Here is a 23,483-nt window from a genome sequence, read left to right as displayed (position 1 = left end):
AATGCTGCTTTTAGTGTGGAGAGCTCCATTGTTCACGTGAATAGTGGTGCATGTCTCTATTGTTCTGGTTGGATCAAGTCCAGTCCAAAGCTAAATGTATTGAACTAGGTCCGACCCAGTAAAAAAATATATTTTTTATTTTCAATTGTGTTTCATTGATAATGTAGTATTTGCAGAATTTGATCGCAATCCCAATTTTGTTCCTGATTATATTTTACTTGATGTTTTTTTCACGCTTAAAAAACCAAGAAAACTGTAGTTCTTGTCGGATGTATTTTATATGTGATGAAATTGTAGATAATTTAATTAAACAATAAAAAATATTTTATATAAAATATTATTTATTTCATGATGAAATAGCAATAGTTAAATCTACAATATTTATATTAAAAACCATCAATATATATATTATTTATTTTATAACCTTAATTTAAAAAATAATTTTTTAACCAAACACATTAAACTATTTTTTGTTCAATCTCAAATTCAACCACAATTTTAACCAAATATAAATAAATATCAAACTAACTTTAATAAAAAAATATTTATAAAACAATTTTTTTATCAAATCGTAAAAACCACCCCAGTACAAATCACATATAATCCGAATCGTCCAAAACCATGGCGTGGCGCAGGAACACGGATCTAGCAATCGCTAAATGGGGATAAGTACATAGCAATCAGAGAGGGCATCGCTTTAGAAGTGACTTCGCTTAGAAGAAGTCTCTTCTCACCGGAAACCAGTAGTGCATCCTCCTTCCCGGATGGTTATCCCACTTTTTCTAAACTTCTAGGGCTCTGTGTTGTGTCTTTTCGTTGATCAATGTACGATATCCTTGTAAAGTCATTGTCTGCTTTCTCAAATCCTGCCCTCCACACTTAAACTTAAAGTGAGCTTGTTATTGCGATAATGATTATAATTTAAAAAATAATTATTTTATAAAAAATATTTTTAGTTAAAATTAGTTTTAAAAAATAGATGTTTAATTAAGACTGTGGTTAAAATTAAAATTAAAAAAAAATAGTTTAATGTGTTTGGTTAAGAATACTTTTAAAATTAAGGTTATAAAATAATTTTAAAAAATATATATTAATATTGATGATTTTTAATTTAAATATTGTGGATTTAACTATTGCTATTACATCATGAAATAAATCATACTTTATATAAAATATTTTTTATTATTCCATGAAACCATCTACAATTCCATTACGTACGAAATATATCCAACAATAACTACAGTTTCCATAATTTTTTTAGCGTGTAATAAAATTAGATAAAATATTATCAGGTATAAAATTCACTCTAAACTAGTTTTTTTAAAAAAATGTTTAAAAATTTAACACACTAAAAAAAAAAATCACGCAGTGCAATTGAACAATGTAAGAGAATTGCATTGTTTATTATTTTTTAAGTGAATAGTGCAATTGTCTTGCACTGTTTACATAAACAGCATATCACTATACACTGTTCATGTTAATTGCACTGTTCGTTGAACAATGCAATTAACAAGAATAGTGCAAGAAAAGCAAGGAATCCTTGTTTTTCTTTAACTGTGTTTCCAAAGTGAAAAACAAGTGGGATCCATGAACAATATATTGTTTTTTTCCTTAACCAAACGGTTGCAAACTGTGTTTTAATTAAAATATAGCTGCAGTCACGTAAACAAACAAGCTTTAATTTTCTTTTTCTTTGATTCCCTTTTATCATGGTTTTTTGTATTATTATCGTAATGCAATCACCACCTTCGTTTTTTTCTCTTTTTCTTTAGAGAAATGGGGATTTTTATAGATAAGCTGACCATAGCTGATAGATAATATTATGCTTTTTATATTTACACATACTTTGAAAGATCTTATCACACCTAGCTAGATCGGAAACTTTCACGAATGAATTTAATCATGCATCAATCCCACATCTTTAAGAAACTAGTGACATGACTCGAAACAGTTTAAATAAGTCTTCTGTTATACCATTTATTTATGATAATGTATTTTTTATATTAATTTCTCTCAGCAATGATCGTAAATCATACCATTATTTGCATGGAGGACATGTTTTGGCTTGAAAGTTCATCTCCTCGATCGATTATGTACTTTTAATATGGTCATTCCATCAATCATCGTATCTCTTATTAGGGCGCTAGTTGAGGAAATGACGAGATGATTATAGAAATAAGTACTGTTTAGGGATCATATTCGAACAAGAGTTATATTAGAAGGACCAAACAAAGACATAATCGCTATATGGGGATAAGTACTATACTATCAACCCAATTCCGTAGAATTTATTCTTATTTATGCTGGAATTCAATATTCAGTTCTGTTTTGATTAATTGGAATTATCTCGTCCAATTCTTTTGTTTATAAGGGAAGATGTTCTTTTTTTTTCCTTATTCTAGAGGATGCACGTTTCATTTTTTTTCAAATAGTTTTCTTCTAGTGCAGTTTTAGTCCAAATATAAAGAAGAGTTAATGATGTAGTTGAGTTTGTAAAAATTAGGGTTTTGATCATGTGAATAGCTTAACATATATTTTTATAGATTAGTAGGATATGTTTAGATTTAAGATAAAATTTGATCGTGTTATACCTAAAAAATAATTTAAAATGACAATAACAAGATGTACGATTATTATATTATACTTAAATTTTTACCGTGTCGCTTATTAAGCCGTTAAATCTTCTAAAATTAGATCTAAAAGTTGTTGTGTGGGTCAATTTTACTATTTTTCATAGTTATTTTCTAGTCTATATCAGTTTTTTTTATTCTATAAAAGACATTGAAATTTTTTTTAAAAAGACAAATTTGTGTCATATCTTTATTTCAAAAACAAAATAAAGTTTTGAGGATATTTGTATTTTAACCCTAATTCAGTTTATCTTCTATTTTTTTGTGCTTGTTGTTGTATTGTTCCATCTATAATAGTTTCACTAACCAACCACTTACCTATCATGGTTATTAGTTATCATAAGATGGGAACTCATTTTTCTCATTTTACTAACTAGCTCGCCCGATCGAGAAGTCCTTCAAATAACTCAAAATTCATTCGTGAATCCTTGGATTTTGGTTTTAGGGCTCCAAATTCATCCCCTTCGTGATAAAAACAAAAAGGATAGATGTTTAAATCTCAGAAACTCAACTAATAATTAAATCACATTAATATGAAAAATCGGTCAATCCTCAATGAAGAAAGAAAAGAAATGATCGGACACCCTTTTTTTTTTTTTTTTATAGACTGCCACTTTTATTCTCTTTCCATTAAATGATAGCAAAAAGCAAGAGGGCGAAAAAGAATGCATGACCCTACACGCCTCCTTGAAAGTAAAGCAAGTCAATCCAAGTTCCAAAAGTGGTGAACCCTCGAGGAAGGTGTCCAAGAAACAACATCCGAACTCCGAAGCAAGTTCTTGATAGACATTTATTTAAGTAGAGGTCGAGAGTCAAAAGTACATACATTTGTGAGACAAGAAGATCAAGGCTGAAGAAAGAGATTTCGTGAAATAACATGGCAAAAAAACAAGCCCTCTTTGATCTTTTAAACGTGAATGATGGTTCCTCTCCATCTTTCTCATACAAATCTGAATCAGAAGATGAGATTTTTCAAGAAGATGAATTTGCTGAAGAGCTCCAGTTACAAGAGCCTCTAAAGGCTTCGTTGGTCAGTTGCCCGATGGCAAGCAATGCGTCATCATCAACTTCGTCCGGGACCAATATGGAAGCAATTTCAGAACAAGAAATTGCTGATTCCAGTTGCAGCAATAATAATCCAACTCTCATGTCGACTGAAACAGAAGCAGTAAGTCGTGGTGCAGGCATAGCTGCGAAACAGGAGGGTACTCCACAGAGTCCCAATACTAAAGCACAGAAAGATAAAGGTGTGGATCCGAATTCAGACATTCCACTTAATGTTAAATATGAATCGCTGGTCAGCAGAGGAAACGGAGGTGCATTGGATGATAACAAGAAGAGCAGATTGTCCAAGGAATTGGCACCTAAGAATGTCAATAAACCTATTGAGCAGTTTTGCTGTCCTGCATGCTCAGAAGTTCCTGGTACCATCAAACGGTACCCAGGCCTGCAGGCCCTGATATCACATGACAGAAAAACCACTAAAGGAAAAAGGGCTAAACTCCACCAGAACCTAGAAAAGCAGCTGACAAGGAAGTTCGGCAGAATGGGAACTTCTGATATTTCTGGTGATGAAGTGCTAAGTAAATGGAAAGGTCTAAAAGATGAGAATAAAGATCATGAGATCGTTTGGCCTCCTATGGTTGTTGTTAGGAATACAGCAAGCCTTAAAAAAGACGAGAACAATAAGGTACAATCATGTTTTCTCCCTCAGATATGGGTATTTTGTGTTTCTAATTGAAATATTGTTGCTAATTATGATCTAATCAGGTGTTTGCTTGTATCGAAATAAATTGCAGCGGATTGGCATAACAGATCAGGAACTCCTTGATTTGTTCAGCTCATATGATGGTATTGAGAAGGTTCAACATGCATGCAATTCGAATGGACATTGTGGGATGAGTATTTTGATTTTTGAGGGCTCAACAAGAGGCTATTTAGAGGCAGAGCGCCTGGATAGACATTTCGCAGATGAAGGAACTGGTAGAATTCTTTGGAATGAAAATCCACTCTACATCCTACGAAGTGGGGAGCTCCAACTTCACGGTTACATGGCAGAGAGAAAGGACGTGGATCTCTTCAACCAGTATTCAACAGGTTTTGTCTGCTTGAAATGATTTTTTTAATATAATCATTCTGCCAACAGATCATATAATAACATGTTGTGTAAATTGGTCTGTAGGTAAACCCAAGCTGAAATATTTAATTAGATCATACCAAGATACGGTTGTGAACCGAATCAGGCAAATGACTGAGGACGATAACAAGCGTATCTGGCTGACCAACAGGGTAGAACGTCTTGAAGAATCAAATGGCATAATGAGGGAGATCCTGTTAAAGGTAATGAAGGAAATTGATATTTTGAGAAAGGAAAATAAATTGCAGCACGAACAGAACATAGAAGAGGTAACAGTTGTCAAATGCTTGGGGACGAATGTCTTGGTTAATGTAAGAAATGATAGAGTTCATGTAAGCATTTTTGGCAACCATTCAGAAATCTAAACCTAAACCCGCCTAACCCTGACCCCTTACTTTCTTTTTCTGATAATTCTGCAGTTAAACAATCACTACTATCCATGAAACTGCTAATTATTCCTGACATGATACCTAGCGGTAGGAAAGCACCTTCTGCATTCCTTTAACCACTTTTAAATGTTTTTACAGTATTTTAATTGCATAATGTCTGCACGTCCTTTCTGCTATTTTGAGTGATCTTAACAATTCTTTTCTTAAGATGGGTTTTCGAGGACAAATTTTGGAAGACAGCCAAATAAAGATTAATGCTGAAGTGAAAGAAGAGGAAGTAGCTGACACGGGTAAAGCTAGTAGAAGAAGAAGGAAGAAGACAAAATGAACCCAAGGAAGAGGAAGACTGCAGATCTAAAGAGTTCGAATGTGAAAGCCTTGCTATCAATCACAAACTTTCTTTGCATTTTAGGAGATTAAAATGCTGAGAAATGCACTGTGCTTACCGGTAATGCTAAATATCAATTACATTGAGTTGTGAATTCTTGTGTTGCACGATAACTAAGTTTGTGGCTACTATTAAGGCGTGGGAAAGCGCTTCGCTTTCCCGGGCCTTTCACTTATTAATATATGATATATGATATTATATTATAGAATTTTTTTTTATTTTTTTTTAATTAATTTTTTTTATTTAGTTTAGTTTGTTAATGTTAAATTTTTTTTTATTTAAGTATCAGACTTTCATGACATGTATCCTGGGCTTGACGGGTTAACTTGGTTTGATGGGGTAACCCGGTTAATTCTGAGTAAACCCGTCAACTTTTTTTTCTATTTAGTTATCAAACTTTCATGACGTGAATCTCAGGTTTTACGGGATAACCTGGTTTAAAGGATTAACCCAATTAATTCAAATTATTTTTCTTTTTCTTCATTAATTTGTTTTTCCTGTTGGTTTTTTTTCTTTGTTTTTTTTTTTTAAATTAATCTATTTAATTATCACACTTTTATGACACGATTTTATAGTCAAACCCACATCCAATATTCTTGGGTCCGGTATTATAGTTAAGCTCACTTAAACTTGGATCATGCAAGTTTAATGTTATTATTAATATTATAAATATTACTCTTAGGTTAGGCATTGCAGTCAAACCCAAGACTTTTGGGTATAGCTTTGCAGAAAAACACAAAATTTTTAAATCTTAGTTTTTTTTAATATTTTTTTATATATAAAAAAAATAACTCACGATATCGCACAGGTCATGGAACTAGTTTTTCCTGCAACTCGTATCAGAGTTCCCTAAGGAACTGTGGCATTTGTATGTGTTGTTCTTGGATGTTTGATTACTACAAACTACAAATTTAGCAGTTAAGGATTATATCTTCCATGCCCATGATGTGGATGAAGGTTTGAAAGGTGTGCTAGATTTTTGAATGAGCAAGTATTAATTTAGTCCACGCACTTTTATCAATAAATAGTTTAGTCCCTCTAGTTTCAGAAACCATAACTTAGTCCATCATTAATTCCTTAAAATCTCCACTAATTTCTTAGAAATTTACCAGACTTTCCCATGTTTCTTTCAATTAATATATAGTCCAAAGGGTATTTTGGAAGGAAAAATAACTAAATTGATGGCAACTCACATCTTATCAATGAACTCTTCAAGAAAGGACTAACTTGTAAAGGTGAATAAAATACAAGGATACAATGTTGGGTTTATTAAACCAGAAGGACTAACCAGTTATTTTGCTAAGCACGCTGGGATTGAATAATTTGCTCTTTTTAATTAGGGGAAACTGTATATAATTAGTCCTTAAGCTAATTTTTTTACTTAAGAATACAAATAGATATATATATATAGTAACAAGCCCAGTGGGTAACGAGAAACTTTCTTGAGAGAGCTATAAATGGGCTCGCTTGGCTCTCACGCTATTACAAGATGGTAGAAGAGAAAATAACCAGTTTAGCTGCATTGGCAGTATATTGTTTTTTTTTAATAAAAAAAACTGAAGATAATTAAAATAAATATTTATAAGCATTCAAATAATTTAAATTAAGAGAGAGAGAAATGTATTCATATTTTATTATCTTTTGTTGTAACAAAAAGAAACCGAAACTCCCATTTTTTATTCATGTAATTTTATTGTGTTTTTAGGAAAACAAGTTTTTTATTTATTAAAAACATGATTTTTTAAATAAGAATTTATCCTAATATGAAAAACAAGATTCAATTATATGAAAAATGTTTAAATCTCAGAACTCAACCATTTAATCACAAGAATATGAAAGTCGATCAAGCCTCAATGAGACCTTTTTTTTTTTCCGGATTGCCACTATTGTTCTGTTTCCATCAAAAGAGAGGAAAAAAATAGTGGCGAAATAGACTGCACAACCCTACGCCTCCTTGACTAGAAAATGCCATGGAAAGCAAGTCGAACCATGTTCCAAAAGTGTAAACCTCTCGAGGAAAAGTTGTCCAAGAAACAACTTCAGAAGTGAGTTTCCTGAATCTCCATCTCTGCCGGGAATGCATGTCAAAATGAACTGCTCGGCTCTTTCGTCAATTCCTTGCATTCGAGGAGATGCAAATCCCAAAGACCACCGCATGTCATCCGCTGCACAGCCTCTTTCCCCTATATTGACCTCACCTTCCATGCTCGTTCCCGCTGGCGCTACTGGTGTTGCTGCCTGGTGATCAATAATCTTCATGGTCTTCGTAGTTGGCGGAAACTTAGCCACCAACTCACGGCTACTGACAGGCTCTCGAAAGAGCTTATCAATAATATATAAAAAGAAGTGCTCGAGGCGGGTATACAAGCCGCTTTCTGTTTCCATCACGTACGTTTCTGATCAAATAGGATATGAGGCCGAACAGCTTTTGCAGAAGCAGTGCTGTTAATACTGCTGGTTGGATATTTCGATTTCTTGATATAGATTAGGACACGTTGAGTTCATGCAGTTTGCTTTGAAGCTTGGATGCAGTGGCGGAACCACAATGGGGATTAAGGGGGGAAATTGCCCTCTTTGTGGCTCCGCCAGAGTGCATAAAGCTAATTAATTAGACTATGTATATCTAATTTCGATCGTGAACTTTCTCCATCATCCCTTCTTTTTACTGCTATTAATAATGACAGCCAGATAAAGAAAGTGAGAGTATATGCAGTGGCTGCTTGCAGTTTATATCGCGTCTTTTTGTTCTTGTACCCAAATAATTTACCTTAATTAAACTTTTATATATATATATTTAGAATTTTAATATAATAACTTAACAAGTTTAATTTTTTTTATTAATTACTAATTGATCCAAGCTTTTTTTTTTAATTATTATCTTCCTTTTATAAAATTTTTCTTCAAATCCTAAACTATTAATTAGTTAAGTAAGTAATCTTTTTATGCTTTATGTTTTATGCTTTATGTTTTAGCTGAGTTTCTTTCATTTTTTCTATTTATTTTATTGTCTAATTTTAGTTTTATTCTTTAATAATTAGTTATTAAAAATATTAGAGTTTATTATAATTTATAGATTTGTTAAATTAATATGTACATGAATAAATATTATATGCATATGAATATGAATTGAAATGAGTTTTAATGAATTAATATGTATTTTGTTATGAATTTCACATGAAAAATGATGGTGATCAACTTACTAATAATTAAAAATGAAGTACTCAACAATTTTTAAAATTTGAGATACAATAAAAAAAATTAAAAAAAATATATTAATATTTATATTTAACCCACTTATATAAAACAACAAGTCAACAAAGAATTATTACCAATAATTTCACTAGTCCCTGGAAGATATAAAAATAGATAAATGAAAGTTTAATTGTATATATTTAGAAAAAATATTTTTAATAAAATTAAGAATAAAATCATTATGAAACAATTTTAAAATATAAAAAATTGAAAGAATAATTATAATATAAGTTTTTTTTATTTTAAAAATATTCTTAAAATTTTTATTTTAAATTAATTTTTTTATATATAATACATGTTTATATAAAATATAATATTAAGTATTTATTAATAATTTATCCTTTCATTTAAAATTTTCTGGCTCCCTCTTGGATGTGAAACTCTTCCATGCCTTCTCAGCTGGTGGAAGCCTCAAATTCAGGCAAGACATGAACGCAGAAGGGGATGAACAAGAAAGGAAGATGTGAGCGTTTATGTCCTGATCAAGATTGTGCTTTATAAAAAGAGTAGATAAGATTCGTTCTTTTTGCACTGGATTTGTTTGTCTAAACGGTGATTTTTATTCGGTTTGTGCCATAATTGTTTTTGGAATCTTTATTCACGTATTGAAATCTAATCGTATTTTTTTAAAATTTTTTGAATTTTTTTTTTAAAATTTAAATTAATATTTTTTTATCAATTCAATGTGCCGAAATTAAAAAAAATAATAAAAAATTATTATTTTAATATACTTTTAAATAAAAAAAATATTTTAAGAATCTACCAACATAATCTTAGTCCTTAAGCTAAATTTTTTACTTAAGAATACTAGTAGATCCTATTGCATATGTTAGCAAGCCTAATGGAGTGGGTAACGAGAAACTTTCTTGAGAGAGCTATACATGGGCTCGCTTGGTTCTCACGCCGTTAAAAGATGGTAGAAGAGAAAATAACAGCTTGACCCTACACCTCCTTGACTAGAGAAGGCCGTGGAAAGCAAGTCAATCCGTGTTCCAAAAGTGTTAAACTCTCGAGGAAAGTTGCCCGACAGAAACTTCATAAGTAAGTGTTTGATAGACATTTAATTAAGTAAAGGTTGAGAGGCACCAGTACGTCCATCTGTGAGAGAAGAAGATCAAAGGGTAAAGACAGAGATTTTGTAGTGATAAGTTAACAACATGGCAACAAAAGCAGCCTTCTCTGGTCTTCTTAAGGGGATTTATGATCACATTCCATCTTTCTCACGCAAAACTGAATCAGGAGATGAGATTTTGCTAGATCCGGTAGATGCTGAATTTGATGTAAAGTTACTGTTGCAAAAGGGTCTGAAGGCTTCTTCGATCGGATGTCAAATACCAAGCAACGTGTCACCTCCGTCCAGGACCAATATGGAAGCAATTTCAGAGCACGAGGTTGAACCATCATCCTTAAGTTCCTGTGACGTTTGCCTCAAAAGGAAAGAAACTGATCAGGTCATAAGAACTGAGAGCTCTGGTCAGATAGTTTGCTTAGGCTGCAGGTCAGTATGTTCTAAAGATGAGGATATCCTACAGTTTTCTATATGATCTTGTTGATGATGTTGCTAAATAAAGCTTTTTGCATATATAGCCTTTTAGTCCAGTAGAACTTCACTGTGTAAAGTAGTGAGGGAACCTGACTAGTTTACTGATAAACAGATAAGGAAATAGAATTTTCCATTAAATGCTAAGGTAAAACATGATCATATCTTGAATATAAACAAACAATATCCTCTCAAAATGGTTTAACTCATCCAAATTGAACTATTATGACCTCTCCTAATATTGCTACAGAGTTTCCTCTTTCCGATCATACTTTACGAATGAATTCCAGGAGTGATGCTTCTTAAATTCTCCACATTTAGCCAGCAACAATTTACATAAAGGGAAAGAGATATATGAAAATTTTTTTCTGTTACTAAAAAGAATGATTTACTGAAGTTCAGGTTGGATGTTCAGTTAGGCAGAATTTTCTTTTAATTTTTGTTTTCCGAAACAGAAAAGTTTGTCATTACTTAATTACTTAGTTTTTTTTTCATCAACTGCTGTGTTTCAGAGCTCGAAGGATGGCTGCAAAACGGATAGGTAGTCGACAGAGTCCCAATACTAAAGCACAGGAAGATAAAGGTGTGGATCAGAATTCAGACATTCCACTTAATCTTAATTCTGAATTGCTGGTCAGCAATGGAAACGGAGGAGCTATGGATGATAGCAAGAAGAGCCGATTGTCCAAGGGAGTGGAACCTGTGAATGTCAATAAACCTATTGAGCAGTTTTACTGTCCTGTATGCACAGAAGTTTCTGGTGCCATCCAATGGTACCAGGGCCTGCCGGCCCTGATATCACATGCCAAAGCCACTGAAGATGGGGGTAAACTCCACCGGAAACTCGCACATCTGTTGACAACGAACTTGAGCAAAAAGGGAACTTCTGAAAGTTCTGCTGGTGAATTGTTGAGCAAATGGAAAGGTCTAAACGATGAGAAGAAAGATCATGAGATTGTTTGGCCTCCTATGGTTGTTGTTAGGAATACGGCAAGCCTTAAAAAAGACGAGAACAACAAGGTACAATCATGTTAGTGGTAGTTTGTGTTTGTAACTGAAACATTATTTCTGAGTATGATCTAATCAAGTGTTTGCTTGTATCAAATTAAATTTCAGCGGAGTGGCATAGCAGATCAGGAACTCCTTGACTTGTTCAGCTCATATGATGCTATCGAGAAGGTTCAACAAGCATACAATTCGGATGGACATTGTGGTATGAGTATTTTGATTTTTGAGGGCTCAACAAGAGGCTATTTAGAGGCAGAGCGCTTGGATAGACATTTTGCAGATCAAGGAACAGGTAGAATTGTTTGGAATGAAAGTCCAATCTACCTCCTACGAAGTGGGGAGCTCCAACTTCACGGTTACATGGCCGAGGAAGAAGACGTGTATCTCTTCAACCAGTATTCAACAGGTTTTGTCTGCTTGAAATGAAATTTTTTTTTTTAACATAATCATTCTGCCAACAGATCATATAATAACATGTTGTGTAAATTGCTCTGTAGGTGAACCCAAGCTGAAATGTGAAATTAGATCATACCAAGAGATGATTGTGAACCGGATCCGGCAAATGAGTGAGGACAATCACCAGATTATCTGGCTGAACAACAGGGTAGCTGAAGAACAAAGGCATGGAGAACTTCTTGAAAAATCAAATGGCATAATGAGGGAGAGCCTGGAAAAGGCAAGGAAGGAGATTGATATTTTGAGAAAGAAAATTAAATTGCAGCATAAACAGAACATGGAAGAGGTGATAGTTGCCAAATGCTTCTGAACTTTATGTCTTGGTTAATGTAAATCCGAACCTTGACCTTTTACTTTCTTTTACTGATAGTTCTGCGGTTAAACAATCACCACTATCCATGAAACTACGTTAATTATTCATGATGAGTTACTTTAATATTCCTGACCTGATACTAGGCAGTAGGGTAGTACCTTTTAATCCTTTATCTGCATGTCCCTTAGCTATTTTGACTGATCTTAACAATTCTTTTCTTAAGATGGATTTTCAAGAACCAAGTTTCAAGGACAGCCAAATAAAGATTATTCTTGAAGAAAGAGGTAAGAAGGGAGGGGATCTTAAGAGCTCCAAGAAAGACGAGGAGCATGAAAATGTCCGTGAATCGAATGGAAGTCCTTCAAATACTCAGGATGAAAAATACAGGTACATAACTGGCATCTTGAGTGCAAAATATAAATCTCATATTTTCCTTTCAGTAAGGTTATCTTCATTCCATCATTTCTTGCTACAGAGTGCAAGAAACTGCCAAGATCGAAGAGAATGAAGTGAAAGAAAAGGAAGCATCTGACACAGGTCAGCTACTAGAAGAACATGGAGGACAAGATGAACTCAAGGAAGAAAAGTGTGAATCATCTACAAGTACCTGTGAGATTTGCCTGGAAAGGAAACAAACTGATCAGGTCATAAGAAATGAGACCTCTGGTCAGATATTTTGCTTAGGCTGCAGGTCAGTATGTTTTAGATATGAGAGTATCCTACATTAAATACTTTGTCAAGATTTTATTACTGCCAGTATGTCTTTATTCTATGAGCTTGTTGATGATGTAACTAAATTAAGCTTTTTACATACCAACAGGCCTTGTCAAGTAGAACTTTAATGTGTAAAGTAGTGAGGAGACCTAACTATTTTACTGATAAACTGATAAGGAATTAGAATTTACCATTGAATGCTAAGGTCTAAACATTATTATAGCTTGAATATAGACAAACAATATCCTCACAAAGGATTTCTGACAAGTTTCCACTTTCCAGTCAGACTTTACAAATGAATTCCAGCAGTGATGCTTCTTAAAATCTCCACATTTAGTCAGCAATAATTCACATAAAGGGAAAGAGATATATGAACTTTTTCTATTATTAAAAAGAATGAGTTACTGAGATTCAGGGTCATTACTTAATTACTTAGTTTTTTTTTCATTAACTGCTGTGTTCTAAGTTTTGACTAATTTTTGCTTACAACAACTGGACAGCGAAACTGTCAATTTGTCCGAAAATCAATGGTCATGCAGCAAAGAGTTGAGTATGGACAAGGGTTCTAGAAATGACGCTGGCAATCCTCTTACTGCTGATGCCAGTGGCAGCAATAATAACCCAAGTCCCAATACTGAAACAGAACCAGTTTAGTCGTGGTAAAGCGAAAATTATTAGTCTCACTTCAACACACGATATGAGTATATGAAAGGAGCTGAAAGCATTGCTGCAAAACCGGTGGGTACTCTACAGAGTCCCAATACTAAAGCACAGGAAGATAAAGGTGTGGATCAGAATTCAGACGTTCCACTTAATCTTAATTCTGAATTGCTGGTCAGCAATGGAAACGGAGGAGCTTTGGATGATAGCAAGAAGAGCAGATTGTCCGAGGGAGTGGCACCTGTGAATGTCAATAAACCTATTGAGCAGTTTTACTGTCCTGCATGCAAAGAAGTTTCTGGTGCCATCCAATGGTACCAGGGCCTGCCGGCCCTGATATCACATGCCAAAGACACTGAAGAAGGGGGTAAACTCCACCGGAAACTCGCACATCTGTTGACAACGAACTTCAGCAAAAAGGGAACTTCTGAAAGCTCTGCTGGTGAAGTGTTGAGCAAATGGAAAGGTCTAAATGATAAGAAGAAGGATCGTGAGGTTGTTTGGCCTCCTATGGTTGTTGTCAGGAATACAGCAAGCCTTAAAAATGACGAGAACAATAAGGTACAATCATGTTTTCTCCCTCGGATATGGCATGAAATGATGACAAGAGTGGTGGTTTGTGTTCGTAACTGAAACATTATTTCTGGTTATGATCTAATCAAGTGTTTGCTTGTATCAAATTAAATTTCAGCGGAGTGGCATAGCAGATCAGGAACTCCTTGACTTGTTCAGCTCATATGATGGTATCGAGAAGGTTCAACAAGCATACAATTCGGATGGACATTGTGGTATGAGTATTTTGATTTTTGAGGGCTCAGCAAGAGGCTATTTAGAGGCAGAGCGCTTGGATAGACATTTTTCTGATCAAGGTACAGGTAGAAATGTTTGGAATCGAAGTCCACTCTACCTTCTACCTAGTTGGGAGCTCCAACTTCACGGTTACATGGCAGATAAAAAAGACGTGGATCTCTTCAACCAGTATTCAACAGGTTCTGTCTGCTTGAAATGTACTTTTTGAACATAATCATTCTGCCAACGGATCATGTTATAACATGTTGTGTAAATTGGTCTGTAGGTAAACCCAAGCTGAAGTATGGAATCAGATCATACCAAGATATGGTTGTGAACCGAATCAAGCAAATGAAGGAGGACAATAACAAGCTTATCTGGCTGAACAACAGGGTAGCTGAAGAACAAAGGCGTTCAGAACTTCTTGAAGAATCAAATGGCATGATGAGGGAGATCCTGGAAAAGGTAGTGAAGGAGATTGATGTTTTGAGAAAAAAATTAAATTGCAGCAAGAACAGAACATAGAAGGGGTAATGGTTTTAAATTAAAGTGGCCACTGTGTGTGTTGTTCTTATATATATATATATATATATATATATATATATATATAGAGAGAAGTTAAAGATTGTATCTGCCATGCCCATGATGTGGATGAAGGTTTGTAAGGCGTGTTAGATTTTTGAATGAGTAAATATTAATTTAGTCCAAGCTTTTTTGTCAATATAATAGCTTAGTCCCTCTAGTTTCAGAGACCATAACTTAGTCCATTGTTAGTTCCTTAAAAGCTCCATTAATTTCTTAGAAATTTACGAAGCTTTCCTCTGTTTCTTTCAATTGGAAGGAAAAATAACTAAATTGATGGCAACTCACATCTTATCAATGAACACTTTTAAAGAAAGGACTAACTTGTGAAGGGGAGTAAAATACAAGGATACAATATTGGGAGCTATCCCTTTCTTTTCTGGGCAATGAAGATGGATGGTTGATTTCTGAATCCAGTATTTTCTTAGAATTTGACTATAAAAACATATTATTCTGTGGATGTTTCATTTTACTCTTTCATATAATTCCATAAAAATTATTGAGACATTATTTTTTTATTTCTTGGTTTAATATTGTTTTATAGATCATGATAAGTTCTTATGGTAAAAGGCACGCTTGTGATAAAAACAAAATAATTATTTTTCAAAATAAATAAGAAAAAAATGATTAAAAAAAAAATACAATTTTGGAAAAGAAAATACATTTTTTCTCCTATATATTTATTTTAATTAGTTTAATTTTCCCCAAAAAAAATAGAATTTAAATAAAAAAAGAGTCTTGAAAGTAAACGCTATTGCATCACGGCCATACGAATTATTCTAGCCTAACAAGATTAGGTGGTGTGGATTATACAACACTTTGCATGCCAATCATATCATTTAATTGCTGCATATAACTTTGCCAACTATTATTTTATTTCTTCCATGGAAAGTAGTTAGTGGTTGCTTAAATTATATTTTTAAACACTAATCATAATATATATTTTTTTCTGTATGTTTTTTTCGGTTTTCTCAGCAGGTGAAAGGAGAGATCCAACGGCTGGAAATTCAAGTTGCACATAAAATAATATGGACTGCTGGTTGGTGAAAACTTAAGAGATAAGAGGAAGAAAAAGCCACCTCCGTCGGGTCAATGACTCGATTGTCCTTTTTTTTCTTCAAAATATATCCAAATACGACCCCACCATCCCAACCATATTTTTAAAACCCGATAAATATAATAATTATTGGCCGGTAACATAAAATCTAGACTGATTAAGTTTCAATAAAAATAAAAAATAATTGATTTTGATGTGAATATGTCAGAATTTATTAACTTTTTTAAAAAAAATTTTTTATAAAATAATATTATTTTTATTTTTTAATAAAAATATAAAAAATTAAATTGATCGGAGGTAATCATGTTCAACTCTCCTAACTCGGAACCGAGACATGTCTCAGCACCAGTAACCCCGGTCTCACCAACCCAGGCGCCCAGATTCTTCGGTGTTCACCAAACACAACCCCTTTTCAATTATTTTCTCCCTATTTTGCCCTCCAACAAATTCGATAGTACCCACTTTATCCTTTCACCAACCCCGTCTCCCCATGTCGACAATTCCTATATCACCACCACTGCTTTCCACGTTGCTTTCTCAGGGCTCCATTCATAAAAAACACAGAGCACCTAAAATCCACCCTCTCCCTCTGCAACTTTAGCCCACAATGGATACAATAACAAAGCAAAAAGAAGAATTCATCTTTCGCTCAAAATTGCCAGATATTGACATCCCGAGAGGCCTTCCTCTGCATTCATACGTTTTTGAAAACTTCTCTAAATATCCATCGAAACCTTGTCTGATAAATGGCGCAAATGGGGATATCTACACCTATTCCGACGTTGAGCTCACAGCAAGAAGAGCTGCTTCCGGTCTTAACAAGCTTGGAATTCAACAAGGTGATGTGATCATGCTCATCCTGCCAAGTTCACCTGAATTTGTGCTTGCTTTCTTAGGTGCTTCACACAGAGGTGCCATTACTACTGCTGCCAATCCTTTCTCCACTCCTGCAGAGCTAGCAAAACAAGCCAAAGCCTCGAAAGCAAAGCTTTTGATAACACAGGCTTGTTACTACGACAAGGTTAAGGATTATGCACAAGAAAACGATGTCAAGGTCATGTGTGTAGACTCTGCCCCAGACGTGTGCTTGCACTTTTCAGACCTAACACAGGCTGATGATGATGATATGCCCCAAGTTGACATCAGTCCCGACGATGTTGTGGCATTGCCTTATTCTTCGGGGACTACAGGGTTACCAAAAGGGGTCATGTTAACACACAGAGGGCTAATAACCAGTGTGGCTCAACAAGTAGATGGCGACAACCCTAACCTATATTTTCACAGGGAAGATGTGATTCTGTGCGTGCTGCCTATGTTCCATATCTATGCTCTGAATTCAATAATGCTCTGTGGGTTGAGAGCTGGTGCTGCAATTTTGATAATGCCGAAGTTCGAGATCGGTTCTTTGCTGGGATTGATTGAGAAGTATAAGGTATCTATAGCACCGGTTGTACCACCAGTGATGTTGGCGATTGCCAAGTCACCCGATCTTGATAAACATGACTTGTCTTCGTTGAGGATGTTGAAGTCTGGAGGGTCGCCATTGGGGAAGGAGCTTGAAGATACTGTCAGAGCCAAGTTTCCTCAGGCTAGACTCGGTCAGGTATGCCCCCCTCATCTTGCTTTCATTATAGCCTTAACCCTTCTGTCGAAATTTATTTTGACTTTTGGATCGGAGATTATGTCTATCGTTTTCTTCCACTTGAATGAAATCTGCAATTGCTTTGATTTTTTTTTATGTTTAGATCATATTGGTATCGCGTTCAATTAGGTCTCACTCATTTGGTGGGGAGTGCCTAATTGAGACCGAGGAATTAACTAATCATGTTTGACTCAACTCGCCGACTTAAGGACCCTACTAATTAGCAAGTAGTTATGTCTTCGACATTCATCAAAAAATAAAAAAGCAAGTAGTTATGTTCCTCGTTTTGTTTCTATTTTAAAACCATGTCATTAGAATATTTCTTGTAATTTTTTTAATTTCAATTAAAATTCACAAACCGAACTGAAAAGGAGCCTGAATTAGTGGTTAATTAGATCAACTTGAAAGTTACCAATATCAAGTTTGAATGTATTCAATTATTTTAATCAAAAAAGAGTTTTTTATAGTCGGCTGAAACATTAAGCTATTAATTTAAAAAAAAAAATTAAAATGATTTTTTTTTTTCGAGTCCTATCTCAAATATGGACCCCACGTCTCCAGCCCATGTCTGAACTGTACAAAGCTGAATAGGCGGCTCTTTTATAGCATACAGGAACAGAAAATTAATAATTTTGAGTCGGACATTAATTAGCATTTCTTTCTTCAATAAGCTTGAAAATAATTAAGTCGAGATCCAGTCTTTTTTATTATTATTTTCTTTCAAAAGAACTATAGGAGGGCCCTACGGGTCCCATAATTATTAAACTTGGTCGGAGTTGACTTAGCCAACTTTCATAAGTCAATCTAAAACAAATTTAAAAAAAAATTAAAAATTTTAATATTTTATATAAAAAAAATTAAGAAAAAATCCATGTAAAAATAAGTTATACATATTATAAATATTAAAATTTAAAAGAATATTTAAAAAAATTATCCCACATTAAAAAAATAGTTTTCTTTTTTTTTAGGAATATAAAGTAGGTATACTAATGGATTTTAAATTTTATATTAAAAAATTATAGCCTTTTTTTATAAATATAGAGTATAGATATTATTTGAAAAAATATAATTTTTTTTATTATTTTCTTTTCAAAAGAAATATACGGGCCCTAGTAGTCCCTGTTAGTGTTTACTGCTAATAGTAAAACCTGAAAAATATGAAATGTTTTAAACATAGTTATCTATTAAACTTTAAGGATAAGTTATTTGGAAAAATCAACTTGAGTTCGAGTTTTAAATTTGAAAATAAAATTTATTTGATCGGTTGTTAAAGTTTTGATTAATTCAGCCCAACTTATTCTAGATTTGTTTCGGTCAATTCTAAGGAATTTTTTAATAAAAAATAATATTATTTTAATAATTAAAATGTCAGTTTGATATAGTCTATTAGATATTTTTATAATACTAAATTGTAAAAATTGAATGAATATTCTCTTAAAATTATACCATCACTCCACACATAAACAAAAAAATATATATATTCCCAAAAGTGTTTGAAATTAAACTTCATGATACTATATTAATTAACAATTCAAAAAAATATATAAAAGAAAAAAAAACTAGTTTTTTATTAATTCTTCATAATGCAATCAAATAAAAAAATAATTTTAACCTAAATATAAAGAAAAGACTATATATATAGATTAAATAATAAATAATAATAATATTTACTTAGATCGACTCGATGATCCTCGTATTAGCTAGATAGTTTAATAACTCATGCACTTTTTCAGTTCATTTCCGAAATGGATGCGATAATAATGGTTACAAGAAGAGGGAAATAAAATTCTGAAACTAACTTTTTTTTTCTTTTTTTTTTAGTATGGAAATAAAATAAAATAAAAAAGTTTAATTGTTTAACATTTAGGTGGGGGGGTGTTGAAGGGTCATTGTCGTCATCAAATTTTTTAAATGTTGCCCCACAGAACATGGAAATATCTCTCTAATTTCTTACAGGTCACCCACTTCCTAGAAGCAGCCCTAATTTCATCTGGGTATGGACCAGAGCATGGAAGTGTTTCACCTTGAATAATAAAAGCTTTTAAATGAAGGGAGCTCCTAACTTCTGCTGTTCTTGTCTTTTTAGACCATTTCCTTTTCTTGCATGCATAAAACAGTGCTTTAAATCCAAAATCCAACTGTAGATAATAATCACCACTTCAAGTGCGTCTTTTTCTTTTTTCTTTTTTTTTTAGAGATAGTACTTGAGAGGTGTTAAGTTGAAACCGAGAGGCTAATAATCATGACTTGATTTGATTTAATATATAGGGATATGGAATGACCGAGGCAGGACCTGTTCTAGCGATGTGTTTGGCATTTGCCAAGGAACCTTTTGACATAAAACCAGGTGCATGCGGGACTGTGGTTAGGAATGCAGAGATGAAGATTGTTGATCCTGAAACAGGTTCCTCTCTACCAAGGAACCTGCCTGGTGAGATTTGCATCCGAGGTGATCAGATCATGAAAGGTAATAAGAAAAACTAAAAAAACAAAAACTCCAATATTGATTAACTAGTCTAAAAAAATCATCTTTAAAAAGAAACTGATGTGTCGACTCTTGCAAATATTCAGGATATCTTAATGACCCCGAGGCAACCTCAAGAACGATAGACAACGATGGATGGTTACACACAGGCGATATCGGCTTTATTGACGATGATGATGAGCTTTTCATTGTTGACAGATTGAAGGAATTGATCAAATATAAAGGGTTTCAGGTTGCTCCTGCAGAACTCGAAGCTTTGTTGCAAGCTCATACAGGGATATCTGAAGCTGCTGTGGTAGGGTAAGTGCAAAAACTACCACCCTACACTAATGTAGTGTTCGGTTTCTATCTCGAGATATAAGAAACGGGATATCATGGATAGAAAATGTCATATCTCTTCTTATTCGGAAACACTAATGAAATGCAGTAGTTTTTTTTCCTTATAAGCCTCGAATATGAATCTTATACGCTAAATAATGTCAAATTTCAGGATGAAAGACGAGGATGCAGGAGAAATTCCGGTTGCATTTGTAATAAAATCAGAAAACTCTCAAGTCACCGAAGAAGAAATTATGCAGTATATTTCAAAACAGGTAAACCTTAATTACTCTCCAGATTCTTTCTTATTAGTTAATGCAAAAGGAAACAAAAAAGAAATTGACAAACTGTACATTCACTGGTTGCTGACAAAGTAATCATAACATGATGACGATGCAGGTGATATTTTACAAGAAAATAAAACGAGTGTTCTTCGTAGAAGCCATTCCCAAGGCACCATCGGGCAAAATCTTGAGGAAAAATTTGAGAGAGAGGTTGGCAGGTGGTTTGCAAAAGTAAATGAAGATTGTACAGGGCATATATGTTTTACACTTCTTTCTTGTTTGTTTTATGCTTGAGAAAACCTTACATTGAGTCCTTGGAAAAAACAAAAGTACCATACATATATAAGAACACTACGGCTTTCGTATACAACCTCTTTTGTGTTGCTTTTGTACTTGGAAAAACATACGTTCTGATGTCGCCATGGGGAGTAGTTCAATTCGATATCTTGTTTTCGTTTTTTAATGATAAAAAAATCTATGAAAAATAAATTTTTTTTAAGAAAGAAACTTGTATGTTGGATGGAAATCAATGGAGTTGTTGCATGCATAACTTGTAAGAATAAAAATTAATTTATTCATATTTGAGCTTTGTGGTTATTAATATGATGATTACTGAAAGTTTATATAGTCATTAATTTTAGGACCTGTAAAATTAGTCGAGGTACATGCAAGCTAACTTGGATACTTATATTGATCAAAAACAAAAAAGATTACTTTAATTACTCTTTAAAGCTCGTCAATTTTAGTTTTATAAATCTTAAAGTTATTAAAAAAATTTACATAATTGTTAATTTTAAAATTCATATAATTAGTCCATGTATGTAGAATCATTAAGTGCTCCGTTTGTTTGCAGGAAAGTGAATTCTTTTTGGAAAGTGAATTCCGAGGAAAGTGAATTCCTGGAAAGTGAATTCCGGGAAAGTATTTTTCAATGTTTGGTAGTGTTATGAAAAATGAACTGGAAAAACATTTTTCAGTGTTTGTTTGTGTTATGAAAAATGAATTGGAAAATAATTTATTAATGAATTAATTTTTTTTTCAAGTTTATCTAATATATATATATATAATATTTAATATAAATATTTAATCACTTACAATAAAAAAATGAAATCTAAAAGTATAATGATGAATTTTTTTATTATATCCTGTATATTCATACATAACTTATTTTATAAAATATAACTATATATGTCATATCATATTATAGAGAAATAAGCTTGTGAAATATTTTTTAAGTAAAATTTTTTAATATATATTTTTTTTAATTTTAAAAGCTTAAAATAAGTTTTTTTTTTCATATGAACAAAGTCAAATTAATTTATGTTAAAGAGTTATATATTTGGGTTTTTTTATTGGTATGAAAAAACACTTTTAATCTTTAAGATGCACTAAACTATAATAATTATTTGCACTAAACTATACACGTACAAGATGCACTAAACTATAATAATTATTTGTAGTGGGAATCTTTTAATCTTTTATAATATCACTCGTTTTTCTCCCTCTCTGTTCCTCGTCTTTTTTTTTGTTCCTCCTCCTGTTCTTCGTGAATTGTTCTGGGTTTTTTCTTGCTGGTTCTCAGCACCCTTGTACGTGTTTCCAGCGTCTTCGTTCTCCTGCTTCTGGGTTTCTCCCCTTTTGGTCATCGGTTCTGCTCCTTTTTTTTTCCAGTTTTTTCTTGCTCAGTTTTTTCCCCAGTTTTTCTTTTTTTCTTCCCCCTGCGCTCTCTCATCTTCTTTGGTTTATAACCAGAGAATGCCAAGCATCCCTGCAATTGAAACGGCTTCGGACACAGAGAGAATGCCAAGCAGATCTTCTTTGCTTTTCAATTATTTTCAGACACAGAGAGAAGAAGATGCGTTTTATCAATAAAGAAAAGTGTTTTCCTTTTGATAAGGAAAGGAAAACACTTTCCTGCGGGTGAAAGTAATTTTCTTGTTGACCGGAAAGTTAAGGAATTAACTTTTCTTTGACTAACTTTAGAGATGGTTGCCAAACACTGGAAAATGAGGAAACTAAATTCCCCTTGAAACAAACAAGGCATAAATCCAAAATTCAATGGCAATCGTGGAGTTGTTAGTCTTTTCCACTTAGCAATAATTAATGAAAATAAATGCTTTAAAATAATTGCTTGTGGCTATCTATTGGATATACATTGTTGGAAGAAACGAAGAACGGACAAGTTGATTTAACCATTTTAAAATTGGATAAATTGATTGATTTATTATACTGTAAATAAAAACAGCTAATGACCACTTAAATGTCCAATCCGACAAATTAAAGCATCGTTAACTCTTCCGAGCAATAATAGGGGCTAAGTTGATTTCACCACCTAAAAACCACATTGAAACAAATAAATAAGAATACACTTTGCTGCCATAATTCCTTGCATTGTTTCATCAAATCCAATACATATTTTCCACAAATAAGTTTTGGACCTAACTTGGTAAGATCTCACTCGAGATTTTGGCTAAATCTATAACGTGGTAAGGTATGTATTTGTTTTTAGCTAGTAAAGATGTAAATAAATAAAAATTAAATATTTTGATTTTATTTTGATAGTTATGATGCTTTTTAATTTTTAATGGTTTTTACTTGTAACAAGAAGAGAAATAATTTCATAATTGTTTTTTCTTATATAAATTTTAAGATGAAAGAAAATGGAGATAAAAAGGGGCTGGAGAGTCTTGATTGAACATCTATAAGATTAAAGTAAGAATAATTTGAACTTGAAAATAAGTTTTTTTCAATTTAAAAAGACTGATGCAAGATTTTTTCTCTTTTAATATACAGCTTTATATTAATAGGATAATTTTCTATATAATCTTTAGACTGAGCT

At 33.0% G+C, this 23,483-nt stretch overlaps 4 protein-coding genes across 6 annotated transcripts; all 4 read left to right on the top strand.

Moving 5' to 3' along the window:
• The first annotated feature begins 3,390 nt into the window (after positions 1-3,390).
• LOC118036340 (protein SUPPRESSOR OF GENE SILENCING 3) lies at positions 3,391-5,625 on the top strand. 3 transcript variants are annotated; one of them, XM_035042014.2, is made up of 4 exons: positions 3,391-4,320; positions 4,430-4,727; positions 4,919-4,970; positions 5,365-5,407. In XM_035042014.2, the coding sequence occupies exons 1-3, from the start codon at positions 3,508-3,510 to the stop codon at positions 4,921-4,923; spliced, it is 1,116 nt and encodes a 371-aa protein (XP_034897905.1). In that variant the 5' UTR covers positions 3,391-3,507; the 3' UTR covers positions 4,924-4,970; positions 5,365-5,407. The 3 variants fall into 3 exon arrangements, with proteins under 3 accessions (XP_034897905.1, XP_034897903.1, XP_034897904.1); XM_035042013.2 differs by having other exon boundaries at positions 3,397-4,320; positions 4,813-4,970; positions 5,365-5,625; XM_035042012.2 differs by lacking the exon at positions 5,365-5,407 and having other exon boundaries at positions 3,394-4,320; positions 4,813-5,358.
• Positions 5,626-9,702: 4,077 nt separating this feature from the next.
• Positions 9,703-13,481, top strand: LOC118036337 (protein SUPPRESSOR OF GENE SILENCING 3). Its single transcript, XM_073408382.1, has 7 exons — positions 9,703-10,294; positions 10,849-11,356; positions 11,453-11,750; positions 11,842-12,086; positions 12,337-12,500; positions 12,589-12,804; positions 13,328-13,481. The coding sequence occupies exons 1-7, from the start codon at positions 9,954-9,956 to the stop codon at positions 13,479-13,481; spliced, it is 1,926 nt and encodes a 641-aa protein (XP_073264483.1). The 5' UTR covers positions 9,703-9,953.
• A 42-nt stretch (positions 13,482-13,523) lies between these two features.
• Positions 13,524-14,984, top strand: LOC140955372 (protein SUPPRESSOR OF GENE SILENCING 3-like). The gene is made up of 3 exons (XM_073407997.1): positions 13,524-14,048; positions 14,179-14,476; positions 14,563-14,984. The coding sequence occupies exons 1-3, from the start codon at positions 13,533-13,535 to the stop codon at positions 14,799-14,801; spliced, it is 1,053 nt and encodes a 350-aa protein (XP_073264098.1). The 5' UTR covers positions 13,524-13,532; the 3' UTR covers positions 14,802-14,984.
• A 1,458-nt stretch (positions 14,985-16,442) lies between these two features.
• LOC118036342 (4-coumarate--CoA ligase 1) lies at positions 16,443-21,014 on the top strand. The gene is made up of 5 exons (XM_035042016.2): positions 16,443-17,518; positions 19,826-20,024; positions 20,129-20,342; positions 20,533-20,635; positions 20,760-21,014. The coding sequence occupies exons 1-5, from the start codon at positions 16,523-16,525 to the stop codon at positions 20,877-20,879; spliced, it is 1,632 nt and encodes a 543-aa protein (XP_034897907.1). The 5' UTR covers positions 16,443-16,522; the 3' UTR covers positions 20,880-21,014.
• Positions 21,015-23,483: the final 2,469 nt, after the last annotated feature.

The sequence above is a fragment of the Populus alba genome, chromosome 3 (genome assembly GCF_005239225.2).
Source record: "Populus alba chromosome 3, ASM523922v2, whole genome shotgun sequence".
In the NCBI taxonomy this organism is placed as follows: domain Eukaryota; kingdom Viridiplantae; phylum Streptophyta; class Magnoliopsida; order Malpighiales; family Salicaceae; genus Populus; species Populus alba.
The sequence above is the reverse complement of the archived record's forward strand: the minus strand, read 5'-3'. Positions and strand labels throughout refer to the sequence as shown.